The sequence below is a fragment of the Pangasianodon hypophthalmus genome, chromosome 3 (assembly GCF_027358585.1).
Source record: "Pangasianodon hypophthalmus isolate fPanHyp1 chromosome 3, fPanHyp1.pri, whole genome shotgun sequence".
NCBI lineage: Eukaryota > Metazoa > Chordata > Actinopteri > Siluriformes > Pangasiidae > Pangasianodon > Pangasianodon hypophthalmus.
The window spans coordinates 25988455-26001146 of record NC_069712.1 but is presented as its reverse complement, the minus strand read 5'-3'; the positions used below and the strand labels follow the sequence as shown (position 1 = coordinate 26001146).

The following is a 12692-nucleotide window of genomic DNA, read 5'->3' as shown; positions in this document are numbered from 1 at the left end:
TCTCTCTCTCTCCGCTATGGAGATTGTGGCTCTTTATACAGACCACCACAATCCACTGGAGTTACAGAGATTATAGACACCCACACACACAGAAACATGCACAAACACACACAGTTAGACAACTGCGGCATCAGAGAGCTGTGTTGTTCAGCATAAGAGACCTTCCAGTTTATTACATACCAAGAACTTGTTAAAATTCAATCAAGTTACTCAATAATAAACTGCTGAAAATGAACAACGAGAACAATGTTGACAGAATTATTGGCTCAAATACCTAAAAATCAGAAGAATACAAGTAGAAAGTAAACTACGGTATATGGATTATCTATTTGCCACCTAGCTATAATACCGTTATCTAGTGTTACTTGGCTTTACCTCTGGTTAAAACATGTTGCACTTGCTCTGCTTTGCTAAAATAAATGAAGATATGCTTTTATTACCAAACTCTGAATGATAAAATAATGGGAAAAAAGCCACGTTTGGTTTCTTTGCTGCTTCGGTTGAATGCTTTTACAGTGAGTTTAATAGAAAGGTTAATGATACTGTAGGTTTTACTGTGTTATTAAATATAACCACAGCAGTGTTACAGCAGATATACAGTAAGACTCTTTGATACAGTATCATTTGTCATTATTGTAAATATTTTCCCAGAATGAATGGCAGGCAACAGTGCTGAACAATAAAACATTCAATTCAATTCAAATTTAACTGTATAGCACGTTTAACAATGGACAACGTCTCAAAGTAGCTTTACAGAACTATATAAATTCCAAATATAAATTTTACATTTATTAATTTATCCCTAATGAGAAACCAGAGGCGACAGTGGCAAGGAAAAACTCCCTGAGACAACATGAGGAAGAAACCTTGAGAGGAACCAGACTCAAAAGGGAACCCATCCTCATCTGCGTGACACCAGATAGTGCAGTTATAAATAATTTCTCTTTCTATAGCTGTGTATTATATAGTCAAAAAGTGCAATTTTGTAAACAGGAATTCGTGAGCTTATGAGCAACTTATGAGTATGAGCATCATAGTCATTTCTGTATTCATTATAGTTCTAACTAATACTTTTAAAAGTATTGCTAGTGTATAAAACAGTAATTTATTGTAAAAATGACAGAAATTCTTTACAGTGTGAGCTGCTGTGAGTTGTCCTGTAATAGTTATTGAAAGTCAGCGACGTGTCTGGGGTGTCGAGTCGGAATATGCCAAGCGTCATCATGTCAGACAAGTGCTTTCTCCTGGGACTCAGCATCTGTGAGTGGCATGTTGATGTGCATAATAAACTTGTTTTATTCTCATAATCCATCTCTAAGTGCGAGCAATAGCAAGTCATGAGTACCTGGCGTGTATCCTAAACTACATAGTAAATATTTTGTCACTACACCGTTCGTTTCATTATTATTAATGACACTAAGTAGTACGCCTAGTATACTAGGCATACTACTACTTAGTGTACATTATACAATTTGAGACATAGCCTTTACCAAATGTTCTTCCACAAGCAAGTTGCATATCTCTCAAAATATCTCGGAATATATCTACAAACTACATCCTGTAGCTTTAAAATAAGTAGTAAGTAACTACAGTTAAGTGAGCAATAGACCTCATTTAGTAGTCTTACTGATTTACAGGGTTTTTTTTAGTTTGAGAGTTGTAGTATTCACTTTAAGCATCTTTTAAATCCATTTTATTATGACCTTATGGCACCCAGACTCCCTTCCACTTGTTGAATGCGAATGTTTATGCATTCCTTTTTTTCTTCTTTGCTAAACTGGCAGTGTTAAAGGCAAACAAGCTCCGCATGAACATCTAATGTTACTGGAATAATAAAAAGACTCCAATGAATCCTCTCATTATGAAAACAAGGATGTAAAGTATCACAAACTAAGCAGAAGTTACATAATACCTAAAATGCACTGGTGGAAGGAAAGAGTGTAAGAGTTCTTGTTTTGCTGACAGTATCAGAGCCAACATGGAGTCCTGCCGTCGTCATGTTTCAGTTCCTGCTGTGATTGTGATTGGCCCAGAGGGGAGATTACCATGGAGATCTCCCAAATAGCCATTACACATGCAGAAACATGAAGAAGTGCAGATAAAACCACAAAACAGGACATGCTTTAGGTGCAACCACACACACCATCACAATGAAACGCACAAAAACTCATAGTTTTATATATACAATATGCTAAACTTTAGTGTAGGAACTCTTAATAAGTGAAAGCTTGATGTTAAATTATATTTATCAGCAAGTATCAACTATATCACTGTTATTCTGTTTAATAAACAAAAGCATTCAAATATAAAATTTGCACATTTGATGATTTTACTAGTCAACGCCTGTCATCATACCCCCCCACTATAACAGACACAACCAACACCAATTTCTTTAATTCATCATAGTAACTTCATTATTATAATACTATCTGACCATCATCAGTGTTCCCTAAACCTGTGTCACTCGTCACAGCAGCAGAAGTTTGTAGCACATTCTTCAGTGGCTCAGAGAGTGCTGCAATTAGTTCCCTTTAGACTTATGATCAAAGTGTGTGGTTGGTACTCTGGAGGCCAGAGAGAGTCTCAGGCTTTCATCACCCGCTGCAGGGCGCTACGTGTGAGACATAACAAGCCCTCTGCCCTTGAGTGGGACCACCAGGACGAGAGCCAAACCTAAACAAGCCCAGTCAGCTGCCCATCCATTCTCATCAACTCAAGTGATGGCAGAGAAAAAACAAATCTGTCTATTCTGAGACTCCAGTTTGTCATCACAGGATAGTGGCTTTTCTTTAAATAGTAAGAACAATAAGTATATGTCAAGTGCAGAGTGAAAAGCCTTTTCTGATCACGAGAATAGGTTTTTAACCATGTACTAAGTGTAAAAGACATTGGCATGGTTTTTGTCTGAACATGCTAAATATGTTTGATTACAGGAAACAATCAAATTCAATATATCATAAAGCATAATTATGTTCATCTTCACACAGTAGCCTCACTGCCCCATGTTACCAATTAGAAGAAATCACAGACCTAATACTTCACAGTGAATTACTGTAAATAAGTGCACAATCTGCATAATTATAGATAGCTTTCTTATAAAAAGATTAAAATTGATCTTAATAAATATATAAAAACACATAACACATAAAAAAAAACCCACACGTATCGCCCAACATATTAGTTCTTAACTGCAGGCACTCATAATGAGAGGACTGGGTTTGTGTGTTGCTCTTATCTTGGCTGTTACATCCAACTTTACACTACTGTTTTGATTCACACAATGCCGCTGAACCCTGCGTCCCATAAATAAGCACTTGTAAAAGGTTGGGTTTAGTTTGGTTGGGTTTGCGTGTAATATTTTCGTGAGTATAAAGACCAGTTTACACCAATAGCATTGCAGCCCACACGTGTTGGGTCGTGAAGCATTCATTTCTGAGGTGTTTTCTTGCACTGGTTTAGTAAATATAATGCTTTGTTTATATGTACATGTAAATGGAGTAGCTTTTGTGGTCTATACTGCAGAGAAGGAAACTCAATTTTAAACCTTCTTCATTTAACTACATTGACGGTTGAAGAGCGTACTGATATTTAAAGTGATTTCTGCCATTTAAAAATACAAACTGATAAAGAACAGTTTTTGTGCCATCATAAAAACCTTTCACTTTTTTTTCCCCAAGTACATACCAGAACTCTTCCATTGGGTTTGTCTTGTCTTGTCAGACTGACCCCCATCCACTCATCATCTCTGTCCCCTTGGCATGTCTTTCCACAAGACTCCCTTTTCTTGTTACCTGCAAAAGACCGAGGATCAAACAACCTGTTAACATCCTGTTAATAATATGCTTATATACTCTAATAACTCTGTGACACATTACACACATTCTAGTTTATTACAATAGAAAGCTGTTAAAGTTTCAATCTGGAATTGTTGGAATTGGTAGACTAATTGGTAGATCCTGAGCTCGGGGTACTGCCTGTATAGGGTTTCCCATGTTCTCCTCGTGTTCATATGGATTTTTTCGTAGTTATTCGGTTTCCTCCCATGTGCATCACTGCTCAAATACATGCCATGTAGATTGGCTACACTAAAATAAAGTGTGGGAATGTGTGTGCATGGTGGCCTGTGATGGACTGGCATCTTATTTGAGGTGTATTCCCGCCTTGCACCCAGTGTTCCCAGGATATTTTCAGGATATTGTTCTGGAAATGCCCCATGTGGTAAGTTTACTTGAAATGGCCAGTATATCAGGAGTGTAATGAGACAGCAAATTTCAAATTCCATATGATACAGTGGTGTCTAATACATTTTTGACACAGCAAAAATAAGCAATGCCTGAATATCTGTCTTAAGGTTCCATTTTCAAATGATTAAAACATTCAATATTATAAAAGTACAAAAAAATGTCTCTACAATTCCTCTCCTGTTTGCTTTTCATTCTTTGTGCATTCATGTAATATAAATTAATCAATAGAACAATTACGGTGGGTTGTGATTGAGTATATAAGGGAGTTGTTATAAGGATTCTTTGTCCAATATTTCACTTGTAATATTTCTAGAAGGCAGAGGGAGCTGACCAGTAACATGTCAGGAGATAGAAGTATTAAAAAAGATGTCTAAAGACACAGAGAGATTATTATAAATCTGCCTTGTAACAGGAAATCCTTGTTATGTTTCAAGAAAGCATTAAAGCATCTTGTAAGTAAAGAACATAGGAAATAGTATCTTAGGAACTTTATCCAAATAGATAAGATAGCTTTAGAGGAATGTAACTGCATTCTATCATAGAAAAAGCAAGATATTTTAGGAAAGAAATAAGCAAAAAGCCTGGAGTCGGTTTTATTGTTAATATGAAAAGCAAGTAATACAATATAAACCAACTGAAAAGGGTTATCATAAATGTTAGGGTTTGAGCATCCTAAATGATTTAAGTTATGTGAAAATGATTTGAGTGTTTATCATACTGTCAAGGGCATCTGTTCAGGCAAGATGTTAGAACAGATGCCCTAAATAAGACTATCAAAACTGTCTTATATGCAAAACTCTTGAAACAATCTGCTGACACCATATTTGGCTCTCTTGTGGAAATAAAATAATCAGCTTTCAGATATCAGAGGCCTCAGTCTGAGTCAATAATCAGGACACAGCCTCCTCTTGGTATCAAAAAAGGCAGTGTTATTCACGAGGCATCTCATGTGCCAATAGTTCTGTTGGGACTCATGGCCACTGGAGCACCTCCTTTTTCTCTATAATCTAGGTGCAGATTGCAATCATACACTGGAGAGCAAAGGTGAAGGATCGCGGGACTGCTGCTGTTTGCTTTGGCACCGATTACTACTCTTCTCACAAAACAGACTGCCTGCGTCAGCATGGAAATCATCAGCCTAATGTGGGTGAAATGCCTGACAGAACTCAGCCCAGCATTTCTTCTGTAAACATAGATTTAATGATGACCCACATAAAAAAAAAACACACAAATTGGCAAGAAAGTTAGTAATAAATGCACAAATGAGTTAAGTTCAACTGTGGAACATGACAACATCAGGACTATTAAGCATAATATCTGATAACTAACAGCAGCACCGTGTCCAAAAAATACATCTCACTGCTTCTATCTAGAGCAAATGTCATGTGGATGAGGCACCAAAGCAAACCCCCTTAGCATTCCTTCAGTTGGATTTTGGGCATTAGTTCAAATCAGTAGGAGTAAGGAATGATCATCAAATCTCCAGCATTGCTTTTCAATGCAATCTCAGTAACAGACGTGTTTGTTTTCTCATAGGGCATGATGTTCTGCTCTTTTGGGTTTGCGAGTAGCTCAGAGTGGAGGAGTGTCAGTATACGGCCCAAGACTGGAACGGGTCGAACTGTACAGGCAGTGCAAGGCATAGCAGGGTCAAAGAAGTGGAGATGGGTGTCAGCCCACGCTCTCTGCTTTGATCATCAGTAACAGGTCAGTAACTTGTGAAGCAAGCAAAAAGCATTCACTTGAATCAAAGGACAATAGGCAAGTCAGATTCTGCTTTAAAAGCCGGCTAAAACTTAACAAGAATGACTTAAACCTGATTTCATCTACTCGTTTCGTCCAACATTTTTAAAGCATTTCATTGCTTTTGACTCGGAATGAACAGTCAATAAAATAATCCACACAACTCCTGGACCCAAACAGAGATGTGCACATAGTCATGTGGGTTATTAATGATATACATATTGGGCCTCATTTATCCAACTGGATAGGAACAGTTTTTTTCATGAATCATTTGTACGAGCATTTACACAAGAAATTTAATATTCATGAAAATCCTGTTATTTTGGAAAAACGTTCTTATGCTACTCATGCTCCTGAGTGTGTGTAAATTGTAGAATGATACATAACGAATGTAAATCTCAATTGATTAGCTTCAAATCATATAAATCGTGATGAGTTACTGCACTTTTGTATAGGGATTACAGTCAAGCTTCAATAACTTGTATATTTTTAGTTGCACACACAAATTTTATGTAACTTTTGTAAAACACAGTCTTTTTATATCAATGGCTTAACCTAAAGAAATATTAATATCAAAAGGAAAGCAAACCAACATGAATCCATAAGACAAATAAGACCAGTTATTCAAGTTAGAATGCTGTCGTATATACAAGGTGAATAGGTTCAGGCAGTGTATACGGCAGTTCTGTTGGCTGCAGAATCTTCTTTTAATGCTATGAATTAAATTAGAGCCAAAGCTAAGTGACCGATCTGGTATGTCTCTGTAATGTGCCTTATACTCCCTAGTGTGCTGAGGACCATTCACTTCCTGTGGGCATAATCCCTTCCGCTTGTCTAACATGGCATCAGGGAAGACATGAGCAATTTCTGGCCAAGAGTCGCTGAGATACTTTGCTTTGAATAAAAAAAAAAAATTAAACAGTAGTTTCTCTGTGTGATGTGCTTGGTGTCAATGATCACCTACAGTAGATATATATTTCTTCTCAGTTTTCATGTCAAACCATTTTCTTTTCACCTCACTTAATTTACATCTACATCTGAGAAAGTCTATTTTTGGCTTTTGCTCATAGTTTCGGCAGTGTAAGCTTTGCCTTTTATGGAGTTTCATGGACAACACCAAATGCAAATCAGCTACTGTATATTGTGCACACACCTAGTAATTCAAGAATGATCGGCAAATCCTTATTTTGTATAAATAAAAAACTGAAGGAAATTAAATACTGAACCAGACTACCAAATGAATAAAATCTGTTAATAAAGTCTGACATGTTTTAGTGTTGATATGAAATTATATAACTTCAAAATCTAGATTTGACTATGAGGTCCGTGTTTGCACAAATCTGATTAACATTACATGCTATTTTTTTAATTGTATTGCCTATACAACTCTACTATATGGCGTCATGGTAGTGCCAAATACGGTGCAGAACAATATTCACCATGGCACATGACTACACCTAATTCAAGTTTATGTTTACTGAGCGCTAATACTTAGGTCCTGTACAGTTTAGCACCCATTGTCTAGCTTTTGTCATTGTAGAATATCGCTTAGTCCACGTCGGGTTCATGTTATTACCATGCGAATCTTGTTCTTGTTTGTTTTGTTTTCATGATCATAGTCTTGGTTTTCGTTTGCTTCACTCTAATAAACAGAAATCTGCATTTGCATCCTCCTCTGCTACTAATTCCTAACAACTTGCTATACCTATTGATTAAATTTATATTAATTTTGATTATTAAACTATGAATTATGCATGTTTCAGGTTCTTGAAAATGTACACACACTCCTACCAGACAGTTAAAAAAACACAATCTAGCACTTAATTACGTCAATAATGAATAATGTGAAATCAATAAGTAACAGCTATTGGTGTTTTATGTTTTTTTTTTTTTCGTTTGCACACTGATCCATTCTAAACTCCAGAGTAAACCCCATTCCTGGCTTTACAGTGTTACTTATAATAATAGAAACACAGCAGTGAGTGTAACAGTGAGATTAAGAGTCACACTGGGGCGCCATCTGAACTGCGGCTGTACTTGAAGAAGTCAGAGGACCAGAGATGCCAAAAGAAACAAAGATGTCAAAAGAAACTTCCATTTCTTCACTACCAGTTTGCAAGATCATGTGCAAAAGATGGCAGCTTTCCTTTCTTTCCAACCCAAGTAACGTAGCACCTTCAGTTCAACAGCATCAGGTGCAGCGTTATTTAGATCAAACCAGCACAAAGACCGTGGACATTGTAGTGGATCGGTTACATATTAATCTAGTAGAAAGAGTTATTTAATAAATTGACCACAACATTAGCTCTTACTAGCTTAGTGCTTATCATCCCAGTCTTACATTTTATACTTATAGGCATGCTGCCCACACATGGAAACCCAAATGACTATTGAAGTCATTCATGCTGATATCACAGAATCATGAGCACGAGCGTTTTTGTGAACTCTACCATCTCGCATACGGCACTTTCACGTATGCAGTTATATAGTCTGTTTGAACGCAGTAACCTCTGCAGGTTCACCTGCGTAGGCGTGAACACAGTAATCACATTCTGAGCCGACCAAAACAACTGGTTTTGTTTAAGCAGACCCATTAAAATTCGAATTCTGTAAGAACGAATCCTGATGTAATCCAAATCTAAGAACTGAAAAATGAATGAAGAACTTCTGTGAGTACATCCTCGAGCCTCTCCCTTTCTTCACACTCCTCGGCAAATGTTCTTTACTTTTCTAAATTAGTGCCATGTGACACTTTAACTGACCAAATCAAAAACAGGGGACATAAGTAACAACTTTACATAAAGATTCAGACAACACAAGATACTGTATCTAAATAGGTGACAAAATCCCTGATGATGGTTCTGTGTTTGCTAATGAAGCCTGAAGTGAATAAGCAATGGATAAACAGCAGAAATGTCTTTTACTTTAAAGTGGAACAGTACTGTTTCATGCCAGAGGTTTTAAAAGAATCCAGATTTGGTACCTGTGAATTGAAACCTGGAATACTTCTTGAAAATGTCTGGCTTTGAACACATGCAAATGTTTCACAGTACATCTATCAGTGTGACTTCAATGAAATCTGGGCTACTGATTGAAGCTCCCCAGTTTTCTTCCCCAAAGATACACAATGTAAACTGACTTTGTTTCTCACACATCCTTCAAAGTGCACATGATGACACAGGAAATGACTTCAGTAATAGATTAGTGATTTGATGAGAATCCAGTACAAGTTGTTTTGGTTAAAGCGCAGACATAGCAGTGTCTCATGTCCTGAACCTGCTTAAAGGAAGTAATACAATGTAGCATCTGGAATAAAACGGTTTAGTATCTCTAAAAATAAACATGTAAAGTTTCCTTGAACAACTGTGTAAGTGGGACCAGATTATCAGAAAAAAACTGGAGGAAAACTGTGTTCACGGGCTCCTATGTTTACAGCTACTTTCTTTAAGCATTTTCAAATAGTGTATGATAGGGTATTTATATAAGGTAGTAAATGGTAGGGTATAAAACACCATCATGTCCTACTCTAAGTAGAGCACAGGGTGCATAGCTCCAGAGTCCCAGGTTTGATCCTCAGATCGGGTTACTGTCTGTGTGGAGTAATCTGTATTGTTCTTCCTGTGTCCTTGTGGGTTTCCTCCCACCTCCCAAAAACATGTCGGTAGGTGGACTGGTAAAACAAAATGCCCCTAGGTGTGAATGAGTGTGTGTGCATGGACTGGCATCCTGTTCAGGGTGTATCTCATGCCCGGCCTAGGCTATAGATTCACCATGTCCCTGACCATGGCTTTTTTTTTTTTTTCTGTTTACTGAAAGTCAGTGAGTAAGAGTTGGTAATATCTAAATGAATTGCAAAAACTTTTGGGAATTTACAACTGCCCTTCCAGTAAAACTTCATGGTAATTGACACTATTTCCCCATTTTGTTGGTGCTGTTTCTCAGAGGCACCCCATGACCTGCAGGGTCTGAACCAATGATTCATGTGAGTTCAGGGCTGAAGGGAAAGCTTAGGCCCCAGGCCTGCTGGCAGGCACCATTTATTCCTGTGTGTTCCAGCGGTGACACACAGAGTAAGCAGGAGAGCGTACATTAAAACCACAGAAACCACTCACTCCCATCAACCACAAGAAAGGAACTTGAAGCGCTCCAAGAGATGTCTACAACTGAAAGAGTTGGCTCAGCGTCTTGGAAAATATTAGCAAAACGTTCACCATTTCTATGAAAATATTCCAGGTTTGCAGCTTGCTATAGTTCTTCTATGTCTCCGTCTATATCTGTTTAAACAGCCATTTAACTGAGAATACAAGATTAGAGTATAGCATGTATTATGTAACAGAACACACATCATTAGTCATCAAAATGTAATGATTAGAATAAAAAGGTCAGTAGAAAGATTAGCCTAATATTTAAAGGAAGAGCAGGAATAGCAAAGCACCAGCAGTACTATAAACAGGTCCGTTAAATAAATATTTGCACTAGGAAAAAAATAACAGCATCTTATCCGTGCCAAAAATTAGCTCTGCCATAACAAGATGGCAGTGAAACAACAGGATGAATAATGATCAGATTGTTTTAAGGCTTACACTGAACACCACCAAGCAAATCCGTTCCCAAAACCATAATAATCACACTCTCACTGTTTTAGCTTCTATACTATGGAAATTTGCATGATGTTGCTCAACATACACCAGAAAAAAGAATCAAGCTGGCTTGTCTATTTCTGAGGAACAGTAACTCCTGATCTGCTTTTCGTTTTTAGACATGTTGATGCTAAGAGCACCTTCTGAACAGTTACACTCACCTCTGCCCAGGTCGATCTCTGTACAGCGGCGCTCTGGGTTGCTGTGTATACGGCACTTAAATACAGCTCCAGGAGAGTGAACAGAGTTACTGAAGGATGAATTTGCCCGAGGAGCCCCAACCAGAATCCTGTACACAGGAACATGAGCTATGACTTCTTACAGTCCACTGACCACATGTGTGCAGTTAAACAGTAGGTGTATGCACATATACAGCAAGACCAATTCACATGGAACAGTAAGGCCAATTCGAGTGTTTCTGTTATACACTTAAGACATTTGGGTTTGGGATTAAGAGATGACTATGAGATGATAGATCAGAATTTCAGCTTTCATTTCCTTATATTTACATCTAGATTTGTTAAACAACTTAGAACATGGCACGTTTTGTATGAACCCACCCATTTTTGAAGTGATCAAAAATATTGGAACATGTGATTAACAGGTGTGACATCTGTCAAACCCAAAAGTACACTGTGTACCACACAGGTCCACCACAGCACCACCAGTGATCAGATATTACTTGAGTGATTAATCATTCTCAGCACAGCAATGACACTGCCATGGTACTGACTAGGGTTGTAAACCTCAGGCTTCCACATATTACAATACAATTTCAGTTTATAAGGCAATTATTCAATATTTGACCATATCACTGAATTTGCTGCATGTGATCCGGTTCAGTAGCCTCCGATCGATATGTGACAACCTTTCTTCAGAATCTGGTGTAGGTCTACCATTCGTTTCTGAATGATGATGTAGAGAATGAGCTTTTAATGTGTCCTTTATGACAGATTTATGTTTAGAGATTTATCATCGTCCCGCCCTTCGTACTGGCAGACTAGTGTGTGGTACAACTCTCAGTTGCAACAGCATTGTTGTTTTCCTGTTTAAACACTGTGTGTTCTTACTAGTCTCTTTATGAGACACACCTAAACGACATGTTGATCTGCACCGCTGGTGAACAGATGAACTTTAGCTCAACTTTTCCCATGTATAGTGTGTGGTAATTATTGTACAGCCTCAACCCAGCACTAACTCTGGGGTGGTTAAAACCTGCGGCTGATACACTCGTACCAGCAACACACACTATACAACGCCATTACCATGAGAGTAATACAGCTATACAGCTAATACAGCTGAGAACAGTCCTCTGTCTAAAAAAACATTCTGGTCACCGGTGGTCCTGTGGTGCTCACGGTCCAGAGATGAATGGGGTAGAGGCTGACAAACTGCACACAGGTCTACATAGGATCAACTGATATCAAGTCCCAGAAATGCACCTTATAAAAATGTACCTAATGAAGTGGTCAATGAGTGTATGTACATACAGTATATAGTTCGGTAATATGTACTTATGCATTTACAATACTACACTACACTTCAGCTTCTCCATAAGCAGGAAAAAGAAATGTCTCTCATTTGTCAGCACATATGTGAATATATATATATATATATACATATATATATATATATATATATATATATATATATATATATATTCACACGTGCAGCCTTCTGACAGCTAAAGATCCGTACCTGCTCTGAAGAACATGCTCTTTATCACTCTAATGATGTACCGATGTACCAGTTTGCAGGTTTGCACCTATTATAGGTTCACACTACCTACTGTGTTTAAGTGGAAGAATAGACTAGTCACTGTCAGATGAAATGCATATGAGACATAACGCAAATCCATAAAGGCTTGTTTTTTGATATTTCACTTCCAAGAGTGCTGACACTTTCTCTGATCATCCTTTATTATTTTATTTAATCCCTGCAATGCATGAACTCATGATGTGTTTTGTAATGACCTCTTGTTTCCTCTCTGCTCTGTATTTAATTTCACACTAACTTTCTGTGATGAACTTCATCCTCAGTACTGAAATATCAAAAAACAAAAACA

The 12692-nt window shown here is 37.6% G+C and overlaps 1 protein-coding gene and 1 long non-coding RNA gene across 3 annotated transcripts in view; one reads left to right on the top strand and one right to left on the bottom strand.

Annotated features, from left to right (window-relative positions):
- The window catches only part of itga9 (integrin, alpha 9), a 74811-nt gene that overhangs the window by 61108 nt on the left and 1011 nt on the right, over positions 1-12692 (bottom strand). The window contains exons 1-3 of one of the 2 annotated variants that reach the window (XM_053232328.1): positions 11188-12224; positions 10789-10916; positions 3685-3791 (exon numbers count right to left, since the gene is read on the bottom strand). In XM_053232328.1, the coding sequence (XP_053088303.1) occupies positions 3685-3791; positions 10789-10916; positions 11188-11240 (288 nt within the window). In that variant the 5' untranslated portion in view covers positions 11241-12224. Of the gene's footprint in view, positions 1-3684; positions 3792-10788; positions 10917-11187; positions 12225-12692 lie in introns of those variants that run through there. The other variant, XM_034302617.2, reaches the window with a different exon arrangement.
- Positions 9187-12692, top strand: part of LOC128317996 (uncharacterized) — a 3978-nt gene continuing 472 nt past the window's right edge. Inside the window, exons 1-2 of the long non-coding RNA XR_008301395.1 lie at positions 9187-10220; positions 10747-10980. This is a non-coding gene — a long non-coding RNA (uncharacterized LOC128317996). The remainder of the gene's footprint in view (positions 10221-10746; positions 10981-12692) is intronic.